Genomic DNA, 21954 nt, shown 5'->3' with positions numbered 1-21954 from the left:
GCCGCCATTGCAAAGAAGCACGAGAATGATATGTGTGTAGAGGCCCAAGACCCGGTTTGCCCCGATGGGACAATCTTGCAGGATAAGGACTGTGTGCGTGGTGGTGTTCAAGTGTGCGAGGAAGGAGTCTGGGACGGTCAGGGCTGCCTCGTTGCTGGTCGACCTACTTGCGACAAGGATTACGGGTTCGATGGCAAGAACTGTATCTCGACAAGTGGACCCAAATGCCCTCCTGGCACCGTCCAAAATGTCGATGGAGACTGGATTACCAGCCGGGCACCGAAATGCCCCACAAAGACCATGCTTCTCGACGGCGAATGTGTCAGTGATGGTACACCTGAATGTCCCACCAGCCAGACCTTCACTGGTCAAGAGTGTATCCACAATGGGGCGCCTGTTTGTGCGGCAGGATACAAGCTAGTCGGAGACCAATGCCTAGACACAAAGCCCACCGGGTGTCCACCCGGATACGCAGACCAAAGCGGCATCTGTGTCTCGACAGAAAAGCCCATCTGCTCCCCCCCACCCCCCGCCCGGAACCATATTCGACGACAAAGACTGCGCATCGATCAAGGACCCCGAATGCCCACCAGGCCTCAAGTTCAACGGGCAGAAGTGCATCACAGAAGAAGATCCACATTTGCCCCCAGGGACAAAAGCTCAACACCGAGAGAAAGGAATATGAGCTCGAAGGAGGTCCCAAATGTCCTGCAGGCCAGACATACAACGGCGAGCACTGTATCCTCGCCTCAACCGACTGCCTCGAATATGAATTCTGTCCAGCCCAAAGCCCAGCACTCCCAAAACCCCCTTCTGCCCTGGGAATGACGGCCAACCCCAGTTTGTCAGCAGACTCTCTGAAGAAACGCCAGCCTTCAAGGTCCGTTATGGAACCTGTCTCAGGTCCAAAACTAGTACTATCAAGAGCGTCGGACTTCTGGAAAACGTAGGGGGTTGTATGGAGGCCTGTGCCAGCTTCGATATTTCAGGAACGAGTGTAGGCTCCATTTCATTGAGCACTACCAAGGAACTCGCTCGGACGAGAAATGTACTGGGCTTGAGCGTCTTTGACCTGGTGGTTATTGGCACACTGGAGATTTTAGTGATAAACAAGAGCTCGTGTGAATAGCTGGGAAGGATTGGGAGTGCGGTTGGAATGAACGTAGAGCCAAGTTATAAGCAATTTTGGGATGTAGAGCTCATTTCACGGTTTAAATATCACGTACTCCATCACTTCCCGGAGATGAACTATAAGGCAGGTAACATGTATTTGGAAAGGTACCATAGATTTATGCAAATGCAATATCTATTTTGGTAGGTTATAAGGAAAACATAAGTACGAAACAACGCATAAAATGAGTGCAACTATATATATCTCTCTCTCGCCTCAATGACCAAATCACCTCCGCACCATCCCCATAAGCCTAACGCTCTCTTCAGCACCAAGCTTCTCAACAACCTCAGCAGCCTCGCCACCTCTCAGAACCTCATCCCACTCATTCTCTTCCATACTCGTAACAAGCGTCATCTGCACCCCACGAACATAGACCTCACGATGGCGAGACCGTCCCGGCGCACCTGCAACATGTGCCACATCAACGGCAGCACTAACCAGACCGGCTATATCACGCTGAAGACTTGCCGCACTAGGTGGGTTGATTCTCGAATAGTACGAGCATAACCTCTTTTCAAGGAGGCGGAGATGGAGGTGAGTGGGAAGCATGTGGCTTCTACTTCTACGGTTGCTGTGGCCACGGTTCTGAAACGCCAACAGCATGCGGACCAGCGGCGTTTTGCGTCCTTTGCACTGTGTTCAGGTATCAGAGGTGTTTTTTATTTTTTTTTCAGCGGGCTTATGCGACCTGGCTCCACTGAGATGAATCCGTGTCTTTTTGGTCACCGCTGTTAGGTACGATGAAAGAAGAAACTTAATCTTAACGGCATGTTTAGCGTTATGTCATACTCGAAACCAAGCGAAGCAGCCAGTAGCTTTTGGTTAAGGCCTAATGTTCTCCAGCACTTGCGAAGATGAAACGGCCGCGTTGTACCTTTGAACGACCAGGATTTCATTTCTTGCTAAGCTTACTGCCAAGAAACGGGATGATACTGTTGGATCCCCTGTACTAATGGTAATGTCCTGTCACCCTGATACGCACTACTCATGCATTAGGGTTAGACCTGAATTTATAATACTGGGTAATGACCCACAAAACTCACAATAATACAACCATCATACACATGCTACAAGAGGTTATGAGCCCTATTTGCTCATCATGGATAGTGAATCGGAACATCCAAAACTCATTCGAACAAACTACCATTCTTGGAGTCTGGGTGCCGAAGTCCAACTCACTGGCCTGGGAGCACTAGGTATCGTGGAAGGCACCAAGCCTGTTCCTGAAATCCCTTCCACAACACGAGCAGCCGAAGTCACAAACCATAGCCAGAATGTCAAGGACTACAGACAAGCTGAAGAAAAGGCGATACAATGGATTTGGAATCATAATTACACAGCATTGTCGCGGCAGTGCGTCGAGACCCGCGAGCAATGTGGCTAGAACTCTTATAATATTTGGGCTGTGTGGTAATAACTTGGGAGTGAATCATTTAAAGAAGACGATACCATCCAGACTTGGTCCGCTCACCTCGACACCTACAACCAACGCCTGATTGGAACAGGATCAGAGCTGTCCGATCTAGAGAGAATCGCCAAATTGCTTATTACACTTCCCAAACGCTTCGAAATCACAGTTTCGCACACTCAACGAATCCCCAGCCTCGACTACCAGACTGCTCTACAACAACTCCTCGATTTCGAAAACCAATTACCAGTCGGCGCGGCAAATGGCTCTGGGACAGCACTGATCACTCAAACTCGACCTCGAAGACCATTCCAATCACGAGGAGGAAGAGGTTATCGATATAGACCCTCCGAGTCATACCATCGAGGACAGCGCGTTGACAGATCTTGACAGACAGTATACTGCTACCACTGTGGTCACAATGGACACACCAAACCTAACTGTCACAGTCTCAAACGACGTGAAGAGGAAGACCGACAAAACCAAGCGCGGCTATCCAGAATACCCGGCGGCACAAACTACACGGCTGAAGACGTACCCGCTGTATCAACAAGTACACCTCAGCCGCCACCCCGATCCGATACAAACTACATGGAAGATGGATTTACTCACATGGCAAGCCACGCTGCATCATCCACAAACGAATGAAAACTCGATTCTGGAGCCAGCCATACAATGACTCACACAAGGTCAAATCTCACGCACTTAAAAAGATTCCACCAACCTTGTCAAGTCACGATTGGCGACGGGTCACATGTGAAAGCACTCGGAAGTGGCATCCTTCACATTCGAACCAACCTGGCTTTCATTAATTTGACGGAAGTCTGGTGGGTGCCTCAACTCAGGACCAACCTGATATCCGTGCGTTCCTTGGGCGACATGGGACTAGAAGTCATCTTTTCTGGTGGCCAATGCAAAATACGACGCGACGGAAATCTTCTTGCCGCCGCAAGTCAAATTCGATCCAATCTCTACCAACTTAATCTACCTGCATCTGTGTTCAATGCCAAATTTAACAATTACCATCCGATCACAATCTGGCACCAACGGCTTGGACATCTCAACCTCAAGGACGTGTCAAAGATTACACGAATACAACTGCCGAAACAACTCTCTCGATGTGCCTCGTGCATGGCTGGAAAGCAGTACGCCGTGTTTAACCGAAACCCTCAAGAAAGAGCTACGAAGCCATTTGGATTCGTCCACTCTGACCTCAGTGGTTTGCTGCCTACATCTTCAGGCGGATATCGATACTTTCTCGATTTTGTGGACGATTTCTCACGATACACCCACACCTTCTTTCTGAAGGGCAAAAGTATGACCGAAACCATCGAGGCATTTCGTGCCTATCACACTTGGATCAAAAGTCTGCTGACAGGTAGATTGGTTGGCTCTTGGTGGCCCATTTGTGCACCCGGTGGGTCACCATTGGTGACGGGTAAGTCCGTAATACAATGCCTACCCGCCCTTCTATAGGCAATGTCGTAGTCTACTCTTTGCTCTACGCATATAAAGGCTAACATTTACCTATAAACACGGTCAATACATTTTCGTATTAACCATGTTACTTAAACACACACGGACCGTGGCCCGCCAGTTATGCTCGGACATTTACTCACCAATCCTGACTCTACCGAGATCCGTGAGTAGAATAGTATCGGCAGTTAAGACAGCGAGTGTTCTCCTATGACTGCGCAGATATTGAGTAGCTCCAAGGACCTGTTAAATCGCGCACTATTCCAACCACCGAGCGGCTAACAAATCTCGGCTAACAAATCTCCGGGAAAACCTTTCGGATAGAGAAAAAAGCAAGTCTCCGGAGATTGCTATGTTAATAGTTAGTCCTCTCCACCATATTTATCGTTTTTTGTGTACACTACTGTATGTGGCTCGCAATCGCAGTGGGTCTGGTTACAATAACAACCAATCGGCACCGGTGGTGTGGTGGGGGTGTGGTGACTTTTGGACCTAGGTCGTGTCTCCAGGGTTGCACTGCTATCAAGTGTTGCCCCACTTACTGATATTATGTTCTTAGTGTCCGAGATGTCTCACATTGCTTTACAACCAACCGAGTGGTAGCACTGGGCCCACTTGAAGTGTCTATGCAGTCCAAATTGAAAGGGAGCTTGTACAGAAGCTTGTAAAGAAGCAATTTCGCGGATTACGTGCCCGTTGTAATGCGGGAAAAGAATATGTACTGTATACGCTGTCCTAACTGTTGCTGTGCCGTTACACCAACTACTATTTTATGGTACCTCTATCGTATCTACTGTATGTACTTCTTACGTTGGTCGGTCCTCTGGTCCACTTCATCGTCCCAAGGGCCAGCGATTGGCAAGGTTCTCCGATATTTATATCCACTCTGCGTCATTTCCTCGCTGATTCGCTAGCGCCTTGCGAGCCTTCTCTCGGCTACTACTGTGCCGAAGGAGATAAGAGCTAGCTTCCTTGCGGTGGCGGTGATGGAGCGACGTCAATTAACAAAATCACTTTGCAATATAATAAAGCGACACGAGGAAAATCATGGAGAACAGTGGGTCAAAATCAATAAACCCCACCGGGTTACATTCGGGGGTGCACGTGCATACTTAGAGATGTAACCAATCTAGCAGTCTGGCTATACGGCAAAATGTCAAATGCGGTTATGTGGACGATTCAAAAGATGTAAAGTTTCCCAAGTACCCAGCATCCGTAGATGACCTGGTCACACATTCCGCCTTCCTCTATTGATGATATAATGACTTCTACCAGCTTCACGATATTCCTAACCTCCGCTATAGTCATAACTGGAGTTCAAGCGTCGTCTGAATGTTGGACATACATCCACAACGGGACAATCCCGTTGTTTAACAGTGCCCCTATCACCTTCAGCTATGATGTGAACACTGCCACCGATTGTCTGAAATGGTGTGGCAAGGTAGAAAAGTGTGAAGCTTGGGCTTTCGTCGAACATTCAAAACAGTGCGTTCTTCACCCCTCGGCAGCGCTGACCATTGACCAAAACACCGGCTTCACCTTTGGAGGTTGTGATCCAACCACTGCCGATGAGTCTCAGCTGGTAGTTGATGTCCCTGTCCCATCGGCTAGTGCTGCTACAAGCAGCGTTCGTGTAGAAACGGGCCCAAGTAATTTGATTCGCTTCCCTCTTTCCAATTTAACTCTGTTCAGAGCTGCAGCTAACCATGCGGTTCTCTTTTTCTTTCATTCTTTTAGCCCCGTACGAAACGTGGAGTAGGTCATCACAGACGCAGTCACCACTATTGAGAGAAGTTGAAGTGATAGGGTATAATTGGAGGTCCGGTTTTGTGTTGAGGATTCATTTGCGTTGGTCCCCAGAATCTTAAGCCTAGAGGCCTTAGGTTTCCGCTCGCTGGAATTGGTGTCATGTCTAGGAGGCAAGCTTTGTTCAGATGTTGCTATACACAATGCGCTGTCGCTCAACGGAATGCGCTGACTGTGCAGCCCAACCTGTTGAGATGTCCAGTCTAGTGCCCAATTGATATGGAAGGAGGCGTTCATCGAAATAACGAAGCATTGAAGAGCAAGAAAACACAGTGGGAATTGATTTAATCTCTAATTTTAGTAGAAAATTGGTCAAGTGATTTGGTTACTATTTTGAATTAATGAATTTTACGAAGTGGTAGTGTAGTGTATAGTGGTTGAAGTAAAACGCAGCAAGTAAGTCATTGGTCATTTGGGTGATCCGTTTGATAACCGTTTGGTAAGGGAAGGTAAGGGCTGGTTCGGTTATTTTTCAATCTTCATGTATGCAACGTCAGTGTGTGGTCCACTGCGGGTAACCCTTCTCCGTCGCCTTACCATGAAAAGAGGACTCTATTCTTAACACAATCCTTACGTCTCACAACAATTAAGGCCAGACGTGAAATCATCAAATCCGATGGCCTTATCCGAACTTCCGACAGAATTGATACGAGATATTGCGGACTTTTTGGACACGGAAAAAGATGTCTTGCTGTTCGCTCAGCTGAGTCGTCAATTTTCGGATATCTTGATCGACTATCTTTACGCTCGCAATGCGAAGATATCTAATGCATCCGCCTTGCTGTGGGCAGCAAAACACGGCTATGAGTCGACCGCCCGACAAGCCCTCGCTAATGGAGCCAACCCCTCAGCAACCAACCGTAAGGGGACACTTCTCTCCACCTAGCCACAAACGCAGGAAATCTAAGCATGGTTCAATTCCTTCTAAATGCTGGAGGGGTGGATATCAACCAGCAAAATAAGTACTTGGACACCCCGCTTATTGCACCGGCTAGAGATGGCAACGACGACCTTGTAAAGTTTCTTGATCAACCCGGTATCGACCCTGATATGTCGGACCGCTCCCGGATTCGCCCCCCAAGGCTGTTTGGGCAAACCCCATTATCCCATGCTGCTATGAATGGTCACGTCAATGTCCGGAGGGCTCTTCTTGCTACAAACCGGGTCAATATCGACTCGAAGGATATGCGTGGCTGGACACCTCTAGCATACGCGGCAGCGCATGGACAGGCAGAAGCGATAGAAGCTTTGATTAAGGTGCCAGGGATTCAACTCAAATCTAAAACACGCTGGGGGCAAACACCATTGATGCTGGCTGCGATGAATGGCCACGAGGCTGTGGCTAGGATTCTCATCGGACAGGAATCTCCCAAAGGTGATATTGAACGCTGTTACGGATCTACAGCTCTTTTGGTTGCGGTTCAGCATGGTCACCAAAATATCGCTAAGCTGCTCTTGGATAACGCATGCAATCCTTATCTCTCTTGCGATATGAATACCACACCGCTATGTTTAGCTATCAACCGCGGCCAAGAAGAGATTGTGAAATGGATGCAGCAGTCAGAGCACCAGCCAAAGGTTCCGTTAGGTCCCGCAGAACGGGACAGGCAGATGAGAGCGAATGTGGAAGCTATATTCGAGTCGAAAAGGGGCAGTGGACGGCGTCCTGAGTAATACCAATCCACGCTATTTATGGAGCTGCAGCCTTCTTTAACCTCTAGTGTATTTAACACTAGAGCACAAATCACAAACAGATTTCGAAGCTGAATCTATCCTAACCAGTCGGCAAATTCGGGACGTCCTGAAAAGAATGAGACTCGCTGCACATCACCTCATGCCTGCAGAGAATACCAGTATGACACAGCAAAGTAGGCATACGTTTGCGCATTCATCGAAGCCATGTAGCTGTCCACTAAACTTCCATCTTTTTCCTGGTAATCCCCAGCTGCAAGCCAGAAGACTTCGTCTAACGCATCTGATATCGATTACAGGAAATGCGCATGGCGGTTCTCAGCCAGATACCCACGATGTCCCAGTGAGGGCTGGTGTCATTGGCTTATCAGCTGAATGGTGGGTCCCCGCAGTGACCTTCGATTCGGTGGTGGTCTGCACCCCTCCAGCAGCTGCTTTCTTTTCAGCATTGTGCTAATTAATCTCCAAACTTTGAAGCAGTCACAGTAATGCGATCATGGTCTGAATGACACGTAATGGCTTGGACATTCTGCATCTGAGGGTCTCCTTCTGAAACATATATGTCCCTGCCTAGACATCCTTTAACCTAAGGCTTGCCTTGCTTCAGCATAATACTACGTTACTGATCTTTCCTTACATTGCCTCCCTCATGCCTGAGCGCCCCTTCTATTGCCCCTTCTATCTGCATACAATCGAGTTTCCAGTGGTCAAGCTATTGAATAGCACGAAGAGTTTAACAGGAAGTTGTCGTTCACATTCCGTTGAGATAACTACCAAATTAACGTATCCGACTATGTTTTGCCCCTGGTGCTGATATCGCCCGACGCCACAAATTGCCCGTTCGACGAGACAATTTTGCAAAATGTAGACCACAGGCGTTACAAAGAGTTCGGGAGCCGTCCGGACCACGACGCCATTCTGGTGTTTCAGAGCGGTTGCAGCTATGACAACGAAGAGCACTATCCTTCAGTTGAGTCAATGAAATGCTAACTGTTAAGATTAAGAAAAGCTTTACCTGACTTACCTCGTGCCATTCTCTCTTCTTTTTAGAGACTTCATGGGTCTTGCTCTGTTTAGTGACTGATGAACAAAGACCTTGGTCAGCCTCATCCGCCATACATGCGGCTGCCCGAGTATTCTGCTGCGCTAAGGCTTGGTTTTGATTGAAGCGCACAAGTTCATCCCTAATATGAAGCAAGGCATCCTGCTTTTGCTGCTCCTGACTGAGGAGGTCATTTATCTCAGTGATGGATGGTCCAGGGAGGGATCTTTGATGGTTGTCTGACTGGCTCATTGTGGAGTGATACCGCACCAAAGCTAAGGCCCGTGCGCTGACTGTCTCGATCTGCTCACGATTAGCATCTATAAGCCTGAGCTATCAACCAGTTTCAGAGAGGGACCCGCTGGCTGTTGAAGGGGCCGACCAGGGCAATATTTCCTTACCACCTTGAAAGATGCACTGAAATCAAGAGAGCCTGGTGTTTGTTTTACCGGCTGACATAACTGCTCTGGTCGGGGTGGTATAGGGTCTGGTATTTTCCTGATGGGAATTCCATGAAACATATTTGGAGGTTCGGCAAAGGACGGCTGTGCTAAATCTATGGGATCGCATGATAATGAACCCGGTTGAGGTATGGATAGCTCCGGGTGCTTTGAAAGGCGACATCGTTTGTTAAGAGAACGACTGTTCGGAGAGAAGGATGGATGTTCCGGGCATATTACCTCCGGATGCTGGAGCTCGTTGATGGGAGAGATAATGCTCAAAGATCTCTCCACTGTTGGAATCTTGAATAATAAACCTTGTTCATTTGACGGAGCCCCTTCGTTTGAATGGTCAATTTCATACACAGCCGGCAAAGGCGGTGGAGCGGCATGCCTGGCGTGAGAAGGCAGTGCATATGATGGTCCTGGCGGAATCGCCAGAGAAGTCTCTCCAAATATTTCTTGGATAGATGGCAGCCATTGCCTCAGCATTTGTCTCTGATCCTCGCGGTTGACATCTTTAAAGTGCTTTTGAAGAACCATAGCTTGGGCTTAGGCTACAAGGTCCAGGTTTGTCCAGATTGGAAAGTTAAAGTGGCTCCAACGTAAGTCCCGATAATAACGCTATTCGACGAAAGTGAATTCAAGAGGTCTCCATCTGGTATTTATTAAGGATTCGGTATTTAACGAAGAGTGCGAGGGTCGATTTACTGCATGAACGAAGTCAACAGCTGGGCCGTGATAAAAAGGAGAAAAGACACCGATGTTTGCTAGGAAGCCGCCCGATTAGGCGGCGTGAGATCCAGTTTGCCAAGCAATTGGCGGACGGGTGTTTCCAAAGATAGTCCCACACCAAGCCAAAAAAGATATGCTATTGGTGTTGGGCGCATCTTGGCCGCCAATTCAATGTTTTGAACACGGCAAGATCGTCGGCGTAATTTCCGGCATTCCAAATACCCTCGATGGTAAAGGATCTGATTGGCAGGAGCCCCCCTTACCTCCCGATAAACTTCCTGGCACTAGCTACCAGCTACCAGTACCGTGGGTAGGCGGGATGATAATTCATTTGTCCGGACCCATCGCTGAGCTAGTGAAAAACCTAAAGGAACTCCATCCAACTAATGGAATGGCATGTAGGGGGCTCCTAACGACGAGAAGTCGGCCAAATTAATTCGCTTGCTAGAAACAATGCATGATGTGTAAATGAGTAAATGCATATGTACCGTTCTTACAGATTCTTACAGGTTCTTACAGGTTCTTACAGGTTCTGACAGATACATAACCCTGAAGTTTACTCCAAACATAGAACATCGAACAAAGGCCATGAGGTTTTAGATCACTGAGTTTGGAAAGGCTGGTCAGTCTGAGAAGACGGAAGAGGACTTGTCCAGATGTTCTCGGGGCTGTTCCCGGTGGTGCAACTACGGTACTACGACCTTGACTCCATGAGCCTATGTTGTTTGTGCCTGATTGATATCCTCGGTTTACTTATCTGATACCCCTGACTATCTCAGCAAGTGTCTCTACGTAAAAAAATCTAATATAAGTCACGGTGCAAAAGATGCAAACGCCAAAGTGACTGCATGGCCATGGAAAGATAATGTGTAATTGTTTCACCGCTACACCTTTCTCCATCTTGGACCACCGGCAAAATACGCTGTAGACCGCGGTTCATTGGCATCATGGAAATGTCAGAACATCTACACAGTGGGACATCGGGGGTAAGGCTAAGGCGGGTTTATTTAGCCGGCGTCCCACTAGACGCAGAATAAAGGATCGTTTCTGTGGAAGTTGGGCAGTGGAGAGCATTAAAAAAGAGGAACTTAATGCGGCTCGTTTCATCTAAGAGGTATCTTCCACAGACTTCAATTGATGGTAAGAAAGGCCATTTTTGATGTGAGTGATCATACACATCAGCCCCAATCCTTTTCCTGCCGGGATGCTTGATTCTACCATCCACTTTTCCATCATCATCATCCGGTCGCATCACCTCTGCTTTCTGTTGCCTGCACCTCTAGCCTACGAAATTGGTTTTCCCCGCCCATTGTCATTGCTTATAGACTGTCTGTGCAATACAGTCATGCGAAGTTGGTATTATTCCGCCAAGAAAATAGTATTCCAAGATGGAGAAAGGAGAAGCGATGAACCAATCACAGAGGAGGAAAGCCAATTGACTTGCAGTCACTGTTCCTCAAGTCCTTTACATACTACCCAGGGAGCGTGACGAAAAACAAAACAGACAACCCCAAACCAACATTGAAATCATACTTAATGAAATCTGTGTCCACACAACACACCTATGTCAGCCCCGAGCGGGCAAAGCACCTAGAACGAAACCGCATCGCAGCCCACAAATTTCTAGAAAAAAGAAGAAAGAAGACAAGCAAATTGAGCGCCGATAGAGCGACGCAGTCGAAAGAAGGAAATCCTTCTAGCAAAGCTCAACTATCTTCGCGAAGAAGTTTGGGATCTCAAAAACACCGTCTTTCAACATGCCGAGTGCGGAGTTCACCAAATCAATCTGCAACTAGCAACGACGACCCAGACCGTCCTGGACAGCCAACTCAAACACGCCCCCAGCACCTTGCCCACGTTCTCGTCTGAGGCATCGTCCGTTGAGTCGGTCGCGACAGACGACGAAAGCCGTAATATGATCGAGCCGAGTGTATGTGACGGGAATGAGTGAACGGTCTTTCCAAACTGGCTGACGGCCTTGCTGTGCCATGCAATCCAAACGTCTATGCTGATTCGATGTTTGTCAATTCTATTGATGCGGAAATTTGGATAACTAGATGGGAGGGCTTGGGCTGCTCTTGGGTTCTTGTCTTGTTATTAGCGTGGATGACTTTCTGCTTAATAGTCAATGACCGCAAACGGATACGTCTACAATGCAGTGATTTCGCCTGACAACGCGACGCAACTCCTCCTTCCCGGAGCTATATCATTCACTCCTAGGAGCTATAGATCCTCTGGGGAACTATGATTCCGATTCCTAGGAGCGACTAGCGACTAGAAGAGTACCTAGGAACAAGGATTCAACGTAATTTCTTACATGAGGAAGATTGGCGGGCGGTGAAATTGTGACCGAACGTTCAATAAACCAGGCGTTTTAAAGAGGGCGTACAAAGGTGGTGTACAGCGTGGTTGCAGTACAGCAGGGCTGAAAAGATTGGCTAGTTGAGAGCCCTGCCCCACCTAAAGCGCAGATCCGTGCATCTCATAATACCCTCGCACCCCCCAGGTCTCTGGCAAGAAATGACTGGTATGTCATCACCGGGAGCCAGTCAACTGATTCTAACTTAATTTACCACTTGAAGCTTTTTAATCGCCCCTCAGGCATCGTAACGCTGGAAGACCGACCCAGAAGCCCCCAGCAAAACTCACACGGTTTGCACCGGGCCGCCGAGATTGGGTGCTCTACGACTCCGACCAGGAGAAAGAATTTTTATCGTGGTGGCTGGAGACCGACTATGGACAACAGCTGACCAAAAACGGAAAATACCAATTCAGATGGTCGGCTGAGTCTCGTTCCTCCCTCAAGGAATTGAAGACTATAAAAGTAGTATATTGTTGAGAACCTAGATAAAGGAATTATTATACTAAGTGCCGCTCTGTACGCCTCTCCGATTCTTATAGTAAAGAAACTAGGGGGTGGTCTCCGACGGTTTCCAATGGCCGTCGTGTTGACCGGATCTTTGTAATTTTGGCATCCACAACCAGGATGTATTCCTGCCCAATCTGGGTCAGTAAGATCGCAATGTGTGCTTTATCGCCGATTGATCCAGGGGCGATAGCGTTCAGGCGATAGCGTTCAGGCGATAGCGTTCAGGCGATAGCGTTCAGGCGATGCACGACTAATCGCACCCGGTCGACAAACTTGTAAAGATATACAGTCTTCAGGTGTATGGCCTGTCAACCGGGTAAGATACAATGACGTTAGACGGGAGAAATACAGTGTATTGTCTCTATATGCCAAAACTAATTGGCAAAGAACTAGGAGGGATCCAGGGGGACCCCGGACTATAGGTAAACAGCGTGCCAAGGCTGGTAGACCGATCATATGACGAACCCCGCACGATCCGGCCACGCAATAAATCTGATACTTCTTATCCAACTGATCCCGGTCTTCATATTGTAAGGACCTTTATCCTTTACAAAAGTCACGCGCTGGCGGACCGGTCGCCCGTCGTTTCGCGAAGCTAAGCGAACAGCTCGCAAAACGTGTGAGTTCCATGCGTCGGTACCGTTCCTTTAGTTCATTCCACAGGTCGCAGGATGACTCCAGTCCCGTGATGTGCACACTGATGTGGGGGCAGGTACCGGAGGATAATGTGTTAAGCTGGCAGGGGGGATTTTTACCACTAAGAACTGGCTGACTCAGCGACTACCCACACTCGTCCATATGTTGTTGTATGAACCGGGTCAACTCGGAATAACCGCCTTGTAATATTGTGAATTCTCGTTCTGACAATTTGTCCTAGGTACCGTCAGGGGCAGCCTGAAAGCTGTAATCATACTTTCTGCATACCACTTTCCACTTACAGTGGCTAGGTTGGATTCGGTGTTCATCTAACGCATATTCCGCTAATGAGCAAAGCGCTAACTTTACGACTCATCTTAGCACAAATACCATTCCCACTGAGGGCGCCATCTGGGCAACCAGATGCCTACAACAGTTAATCTTTCCGTATCTTTGGTAGCAGTAGCGCCGGGCAGAAAGTTTTTGGTCATGACCTGCATTACGTAGCAACGACGTAAAGACTAAGGTGGATCTCCTTTCATAGGACTTTGAATATCTATGACGACTGTATTTCCTGTACGGTGAGTAAATGCGGAAGACAAGTGGCTCATTTTTTTGCAGAACGCAGCCTCGACGAAGCATGACACAACGGCACGCCCCGGTGACGCAGTTAACTCATGACCGCATCGGCAAACCAGTTTCAGATGTTGTTGGTAATTGGGAGCGCAATCTGTGTCGCTGACATTGTACAACCTCCCATGTTACGCTTTACCTGGGCAGCTTTACAGCCGCATCTAAAATTCTTATCCATGTCCTCAACTCCTGCTGATGTACTCATTGTCGGAGCCGGTCCGTCCGGTCTCGCTGTCGCCACTGGTCTAGCTCGACAGGCATATACAACTATTGTGTTCGACGCAGGAGACTACCGTAATGCGAGGGCAGAATATATGCATAATGTACCCGGATTTGACCACACGCCTCCAGAATTCTTCAGAAACGAGGTGAAGAACGATATTTCAAGAAGATATGACACCGTCACGTTCGAGAACGTGAATGTGGTTGAGATCAGGAAAGCTCGATTGCGCCTGCCAAACGCTGAACGTGGGCCTGTTCATGGCCAGGAAAGGAGGCACGCGGGACAAAACAAAAGAAATGAGGAGGATGCTGAGGAGTCACAAGACAGCTTCGAGGTGCTAGACTCAAAGGGAAGGGTGTGGGAAGGCAGGAAAGTTGTCCTCGCCAGTGGTGTGACAGACGAGATGCTACCAATCGAAGGCTACGCGCAATGTTGGGCAAAAGGAATGTGAGTCTTTTAGCTATCTCGAAAGTAGTACCGTTAGGGGTTTGCTTGATATGTTGTCGCTAAGACTCTATGGCCCGTTAAACAGATATCATTGCCTATTCTGCGACGGTTACGAGTGGCGTGGCTTATATTCTAATGCCGGCGTCCTCGCAATTGACGACTGCGCGCCGCCGGATACAGTAAAGCATCTTGCTCGTTCGGCCAGGCGACTCGTTGAGCGAATAACTATATACACAGACGGAGATAAGGCATTGGGCGAACAGATCACCGGCCATGTGGAGGATGTGGATGCTGTGCGAATTGAGTCTGGTACGATAATGAAGTTCGAGAAGGTCCAAGAGCAGAGCGCCAAAGCTGAAGGCTTCAAAGAGGCAGTTATGAAGGTGCATTTAGAGGACGGCAGGACAATAACAGAAGGTTTCATTGTGCGTCTTTCCAGTCTTAGTTTTGCATCACCTTACTGATCTGATTACATCTTCCCAGGTACATAAACCCAAGACAAGGTTGAATAATTTGAGGTTGATCACGCAGCTGGGCATTGAGGTGAATGCCCAGGGCGACATTCAGGCCAATGAATCCGGAGAGACTAACATTCCTGGAATTCTTGCTGTTGGAGACTGTGCTTTGCCAACAAAGACCGTCATTCAAGCTATGGCATCTGGCGCTGCTGCTGCAGCCAAGTTAACGTGTCTTTTCGCATGAGACTGGCATGAAGCAGCCTAGTTTATTGGCGGTCCCACACACTGCATTATCTCACAAACTGTGCCAAATTGGCGCTTGGTTCAGGGCAAACAATATTTTTGCATACCACTCTTGTTGTGGAATAAAGGCAATAAAGACGGATAGTCATATGGGGTTTTGCCGTGGTGATGACTGCAATTGTCTGCCAATGTGTCGTATAATTCACAGCAAAAAATCCAGAGTTGCTCTATGAGGATTCGTAACACGGCGAACTCCCTTTTCCCATCAGAGCGCATGGAGAAGCTTTTCCAAGCTGGCCGCTGCTTGAGGCAGGGACGTGGAGTCCCTCTGGCCCATTATGTGTCATGCTCCCATGTGTAATCAAGCCCAGGTCAAGCCGTACGTGTCGTGCTGATCCATGCTCCCGCCCAGAACCTAAGTTCTCCGCCCGCCCTCGCCAACAAGGTCTACTAGGTCTTCGAATAATGAGATGGAGGTTTGCTATAAGTTCAACACGACACGGTGTTTCTGGGAAGGCTGCAAGAGATGTCATGAGTGCACAGCATGCGGTCCTACCGAACATGGCGCCTCCCATTGCCGCACGAAGACGTAGGAAGTGGAAACTGCCGTGGGTTAAAGCACTACAGAGGCCGATAGGATGACCACCCTTACGGGCAATGTTCTGGACTTCGACGCGAGGGCGGTTGACGAAGGAAGTTTCCGGGTTTCTCGTTGTGGGCCATGGTGATTGTTGGACGGTTCAGAAAAGAAGGTAAAGTAGAAGTTTCCTTTCTATGTTCGGTCCTTGTAGATGAAGCTTGTGTATAGCACTAAGAATCACCCGCTGAAAGGGATACCCGGCAGGTTTATATACTACGCCCGGGCCTCAGGTAGCTGGATGAGGCCATGGTAATGACATTGTGGGCTTCGCGAGGTTGAGATACGCGTACAGAGTAATCGCCTATACATATCGAAGATTACGCATGTGTTCATTAGCCAACCCTTGGAAGGATATATTGTAGAGCAAGATGAATTAGAAGAACACCGCCAGTTTCTATAACACAGGGCATACCTCCCCGTATTACCATCTACCACTACCCACCATTCGGCTAAACTATGAGGGATTAAGAGAATAAGCACATAAAATACATAAAAACCAATTCTACGTTAAACGAAACGTGTTGTGAGGTCGGTGGGGAGGACAAGAAATTGTCGAGGTGATTACCTGCCGCCTCATCATTCATTGCACGGTCATTAATAGTAGTAATACACTGTACATATGTATCACGAGCAGGGGCATCATCAATGCGAATCAAACGTGTTTACCGCTCAACTTCAGCTAAGTCATCAGCAGATTCGAGTTGGTGTTCTTGCACCACCCTTGATAGCCGTTGAGGACTGAGAAAGGAATGGTTGGGCGCAAAGGCTAGCACTATAGGGACTGACTGCACAGGGAGTTGCCCATTGTTCCGGTTCAAGTCCAGATGAGTGCACAGCTTAGCACAACCAACGCAGTCCTCCAGGTCTACGACAAACGCTAAGTAAAATTAGGGCACTGAGCTACAAAGCATGCCAGTGATCCCTAATGATGAACGATGACACCCCAGGTCACTTCCCGATGCTTTGAAGCGTGGTCGTTGAGTCAACGTTAAACCGTGAAGTCAGCCAACATCTCTTATGATAACGTCTCCAAGACTCAACTATATCACCTTTACGACCCTGGGATGTCTCTCTGGGTGACAGACCAGGTTTTGCAATGAAGATGTCGCTTAAGCCAGAAGAAATTGAAATCAGACATATCAACAGGCCCTAGCTTTAGCAAGTATCTTCAACGTTTGCCACCAATCAAGAATGTGCGAGTGACAAGGCGAGCCGAGAAGGTTATAAGTACCTCTTCTACACACAGGCTTCACCCAACGAGACCTGCGTGATTATTCCACACCTATTCCACACCCGAGCAGGTCTTACATCCAAGGAGTCTGGATCAGTTCTTCCTTCGCAAGTCAATCGCGGCATTTTCACTGCACTGACACAAATATAATACACCGTGGAAATACGAGTCAGGCAGTAGCTGTGAGCTATTTCTTCTCGCCGCCACGCCGTGTCAGCTGGTAAAGAATGGAGTTAAGATGTTCATTTCTCCTGGGTACTGTACATATATCAGGTGAAGCTGTCTTGCCTGTACAGACATGATCCACCAGCATACTGCTTAACTGAGCTGGACCGAATTTGGATCCTGCCTCCAGGTTAATATACGATACAAAAAAGTGGGATTATCCATGCCGCACTTATGTGCGTCGTCAGCCTGTGCCTGTCTGATATTGTATTGGCACCGAAGACATTGGGAATTACCCAGTTACAGATGAGCACAACGTAGATTGATTCCATGTCCGTGTGCTAGGCCAACATCGAGTGTTGGGCAGAGATCATTTCTCGACCACCCGCATATGTGGATCCTGCGACACCTCTCCGATCAACTAGCTAATCACTGGCAGCAGATGATTAGTCCGTCCACAATGGAACCTCAAGGATATAAGCACCGTTGCGGATGCTCCCGGTACAAAGCTACGGCCGCCACACCATCTCCTGAGACCCATCGACTCTTGAACTGGGGCAGCGTACCGGAGATGCAGCACGCCACGGCCTGTCAGCCATTTTCCTATATTCGTGAAGCCATAATGTCACCACCGCGGCAACACATACGAGGGTCGACCATCCATGGCCAAAGGTACATCTGCCGAATGCCGTTGCCCAGGCCCAGGACCGCTCGTTCCGATCACAGTTCGCTGACGGTGCAGGGAACGGAACACAACGATGTACACTGCCGAGACAACAAGACCCTGTGTGCCCAACAGCGATCGGACATTGGCTGATTCCAAGCAGTGGACCCGATGAAAGAACCCCTATGCCGACTACCGACTCTCGAAGGGTGAGAACGACCCTTTTTACCTAGGGCTTAAAATCCTAGACGTCAGATTGGTCAACAAGAGCCACGGTGTAGTGGTGTAGTTCATTTTAGTGATTTTGCTGGCCGCCGTGGGGTAGCTGGTGGGGGCGGCAGAGTGAAAGATCAAGGACTGGGATGCTTACTCTCACGCCACGCGAGGGGATCCAAAATCCCGCGTGCATAGATTGACGGCAGTACTCCCTCCAGACACTAAGCGAATCATTACCATGGTGATATTTGCCTATGTATGCTGGCGCATTTTGATAGGCCATTTGTCGAGCGGTAGAGGAGGTGTAATTCTGTAGGGCATGGGCGCCCCTCTAGGCTCTTGATATGACGCATGCTGCGCCGCGTCTCGCACTTCTTTGCGCACACTCTCACCGCCTTTTGGTATCTGTTATAATTCAGAGGTATGAATTGATTATTCTTCCAAAGGGAATACGTGAGGCTATATATACGGCTTGAGCTCCAAGTTGGTTTCCAATCGACATGCTTCCTCGTATAGAGTCCTCGGGAATTGATTCGATGGTGCGGCTTTTCTCCTCATCTGCACCAGTCTCGTATCACAACATTCCCCCTCAGGATCGCTTTGCTAGCAAGGCGATACTGAATTGCGCTGAGCAGCCAGGCCTCGGTAAAACCAGTTTTAAACCTCATGGGAGAATCAAGTGGAAAGAGCGCCAGCGCTGTCACGCATTTTGGCTGATGGCCCAAAAAGGCTTGGTGAGACCATCAGCGGCCTGTTCCTCAGTAGGAACATATTGTGTTGTGATCTGAGGCTGGTGCAGATCAGCAAGCAAGCCGCACCATCGGAATTAGCTCCGAAATGTCTTTACAGACAACCAAGTTGATTTACAGTCAACTTGGCTCCGTGTTGTATATATAACCTCATCTTTCCCTCTAGAATAAAACACAATTCATACCTCTGAACTACAACAGGTGGCTTTATCGGTGTCGTTGATGGGGATTATCAATCGAGTCTTAAAGAGATAGCCTATGTTCAAGGGAGGATAAAGTACGACTTTCTACATGCAAGTTGAGGTAGCACGATCCTCGTATTCTGCACTTGCATCAGAGTGGCTGACCTGTAGTCCCGTCCTCAGGTAACTATCTATATCAAACGACTCAAATTCGTATGTAGACACACAGGCATAGACGCGGACAGAGGTCGCAGGAAAAGTCGAGCACTCAAGGCTAGTAAAAATCAGCGCCCAACCAAGAAAAAAATAAAAAAGGAAAGAAGGAAAGAAGGAAACGAAAAAAGGCGCTGATATAGCTGGAATATAATAGAACAAGGTATCAACGTTGTATGCTCGTCCCTCAACAGATCGAGATAATAACCATATAATACATAATATATCAATAGTTCCGTAGCCCATCGACTCATATACCGTCGCAATGGGTTGGCAACGCTAAGTTTGAGAAGAGATCTGAAAATCAAAGATAATATAACTGGGTATCGTTGCTCGGAGACACGTTTATAATCCCTTGTTCAACGCCCTGTAAAAAAGCAGTGAATGCCGGCCCCTAGAGAAAGGAAATACCAGAACATGAAAAGACAAGACAAATGCAACTGGTGCAATATGGAAATTTCGTGTGCTGCAAACCAGTGTGGGGAGACCACTGGCTAGCATGGTGAGATGAGGCGAGTCGAAAAGATTTTACTTTTGTATTGTGTTCGAATATGAGAGGCGGGGCATGGCCTTGAGGTGTAGGTGGTGCAGTTTTAGTAGATTAATATTATCTCCATGGGAGATCTGGATGTGCCAGGAGCATGGCCATTCGGATTTGGTGTTTCGGAGATGTCGAGGATTATGTCTTGACCCTCTGGAAGCTGGCGGACAACATCGTCATCTACTATGACTCGCATGCCTTTCTCGTGGGCATGCATAATATTTGAGATTCGGATCGGATCGATTTGACATTTCTCGGTAATTTGCCTCACAAGTTCTTGAACTGTGCGTTCCGTCAAATAGATTGCACGGTAGAAGTCTTCTGAGCGCTTCGCATTTCCAGCGATCCGGACATAGAAGCATGCGACTGCGAAGATGATTAGCAAGGATGTTAATGATCGGGTTGCGCTCCTAAACTCACCAGGCTTAGGACGGCATTCAGCTGGAGGTCGATATGTCAAGTCTACACCAGCGGCCTCTATGAAACCCCTTGGGACCTGGTCACCAGCAGGAATTCTCTGGATGGTGGTCGGGCGACTTCCTAGTCTGAGTGATTGAGTAGGCGGCGAATTCGAACAAGGGGCATTGGTGTCGGGAGGTGAGGGCATAATTGCCTCCAATTGACGCGTGTTTGAACGGCTCAGATTCACATACTGAGGGGAATCGCCATCACCAAATAACTGAAAGGGAGATAGGTCGGGATCGTCGAATTTATCACCGCGTAAACCGAAAATGCTCACTGAGCGAGTAGATGAAAGCATTTCTTGCATTGTAGCCAACTTGACTTGGAGATCATCCTCCAACGAGACTTTCTCTGGAGGCACATCTTCCGAGTCCAACGACCAAGTTCGTTTGTTACCCGAAGACATGTCGGATCTCTTTGCGGCAGAAGCATTGTTTCCCCGTTTGCGTTTCGTAAACCCACCCACTTCTGCCTGGGAAATTTGCTGCTTAAGTTTATCCATGTTCTTATTGACATGCGCAACGTCATTGGACAGCTTCCGCTCAGCGCCATGATCCCGGAAAAGCTTTACTTTGCAGTAAGACAGCTCCGTATCGTGCGATACACCTGCCTCCTCGCCTGGGGACAATAGCTCGGTTTTGGAGCACAGTCTGACAGCAATTCCCTTTACACCTTTTGAGTGACTGAAATCCGTGGAAAGGAAATTAAACCGCACGGGAATATTGGAACCCGACGCGCCAGTCGTGGGATTGGCAGTCCAAGTGACGCAGAAGCCGTCGACTGACATACTCTCGACTTGCATCTGTCTGTTCCTGTGTGCGTCGCTGCCACCTTGTAATGAATCCACGTATTCCACAGCTATTAGTTTTCCATCCCGTTGATGGGCTTCTGCGGTACCGCGGCCTTCCTTCCATAGTTGCCAACATGCTGACGGTTTCATTCGTAGTTCTCGCTCTTCGAAGGAAACGCGGACAAATGTTCTATACCGAAGCGGTTCGTGGTTGCCGATTGGTGGGCTCGTGTCGACAACTGAGAGATTGTATGCTTGGCCCTTATTGAGATAAGTCACGGGAATTCCACTCATGTTCTTTACCATGGCGGTCGGTGCTCGTAGAGAAACATTGAAGCGGAATCTAGATGCGACAGAACGCGGTCAGCGTTGAACAGAAATTTACTGTTCAGATCTAACTCACTTCTCGCCATTGGTGTAGGACATGTCACCAGCCATTTGAGCCGAAAATTCCGTCGAGGCAGTCAAATTGGATACTGTTTCGACATGTACATCATTTAAAAATCCATCGAGGGTATCATCCATGCGTCATATCCGGAGTCGCTGTGCATGAATGCGCTTGGCGCATATGACGGCTGCTGAGTGTTCATGTCGTTCATTGGATTCATGAACCCCGCGTGGAACGGCTCAAAGCTAACGCTGTGGCTATTGTGTATAGCTGGCCTTCCCGACAACGGGGTCAAGTGCATCCCTGTCGGACTATGCAAATCCCCAGCCTGATTATGGAACATTGCACCCATTCCAGACGAAGTGGGGGCATAAAAGCTTGTATGCTGGTTGGCAGGCGGTATCATGGAATCTGAAGCGGATTCCATCCAT

At 48.4% G+C, this 21954-nt stretch overlaps 6 protein-coding genes across 6 annotated transcripts; 4 read left to right on the top strand and 2 right to left on the bottom strand.

Annotated features, from left to right (window-relative positions):
• Window positions 1-300: 300 nt before the first annotated feature.
• Window positions 301-950, top strand: N7489_005000 (uncharacterized protein; the record flags this gene model as incomplete). Its single annotated transcript, XM_056710752.1, has 2 exons — window positions 301-615; window positions 651-950. 2 exons carry the CDS (start codon window positions 301-303, stop codon window positions 948-950), a joined length of 615 nt encoding a protein of 204 aa, XP_056569173.1.
• Window positions 951-1399: 449 nt separating this feature from the next.
• N7489_004999 (uncharacterized protein) lies at window positions 1400-2240 on the bottom strand (the record flags this gene model as incomplete). Its single annotated transcript, XM_056710751.1, has 2 exons — window positions 1400-1620; window positions 2237-2240. 2 exons carry the CDS (start codon window positions 2238-2240, stop codon window positions 1400-1402), a joined length of 225 nt encoding a protein of 74 aa, XP_056569172.1.
• Window positions 2241-2273: 33 nt separating this feature from the next.
• On the top strand, window positions 2274-3261 carry N7489_004998 (uncharacterized protein; the record flags this gene model as incomplete). Its single annotated transcript, XM_056710750.1, has 3 exons — window positions 2274-2527; window positions 2600-2913; window positions 3032-3261. The coding sequence occupies 3 exons, from the start codon at window positions 2274-2276 to the stop codon at window positions 3259-3261; spliced, it is 798 nt and encodes a 265-aa protein (XP_056569171.1).
• A 3219-nt stretch (window positions 3262-6480) lies between these two features.
• Window positions 6481-7538, top strand: N7489_004997 (uncharacterized protein; the record flags this gene model as incomplete). The annotated part of the gene is made up of 2 exons (XM_056710749.1): window positions 6481-6724; window positions 6751-7538. 2 exons carry the CDS (start codon window positions 6481-6483, stop codon window positions 7536-7538), a joined length of 1032 nt encoding a protein of 343 aa, XP_056569170.1.
• Window positions 7539-8531: 993 nt separating this feature from the next.
• Window positions 8532-8850, bottom strand: N7489_004996 (transcription factor; the record flags this gene model as incomplete). Its single annotated transcript, XM_056710748.1, has 2 exons — window positions 8532-8546; window positions 8581-8850. The coding sequence occupies 2 exons, from the start codon at window positions 8848-8850 to the stop codon at window positions 8532-8534; spliced, it is 285 nt and encodes a 94-aa protein (XP_056569169.1).
• Window positions 8851-14087: 5237 nt separating this feature from the next.
• Window positions 14088-15283, top strand: N7489_004995 (NAD(P)/FAD-dependent oxidoreductase; the record flags this gene model as incomplete). Its single annotated transcript, XM_056710747.1, has 3 exons — window positions 14088-14581; window positions 14667-15006; window positions 15065-15283. 3 exons carry the CDS (start codon window positions 14088-14090, stop codon window positions 15281-15283), a joined length of 1053 nt encoding a protein of 350 aa, XP_056569168.1.
• Window positions 15284-21954: the final 6671 nt, after the last annotated feature.

Source organism: Penicillium chrysogenum, assembly GCF_028827035.1.
Source record: "Penicillium chrysogenum strain IBT 35668 chromosome Unknown utg000002l_segment0_segment0, whole genome shotgun sequence".
NCBI classification, from domain to species: domain Eukaryota; kingdom Fungi; phylum Ascomycota; class Eurotiomycetes; order Eurotiales; family Aspergillaceae; genus Penicillium; species Penicillium chrysogenum.
The sequence above is the reverse complement of the archived record's forward strand: the minus strand, read 5'-3'. Positions and strand labels throughout refer to the sequence as shown.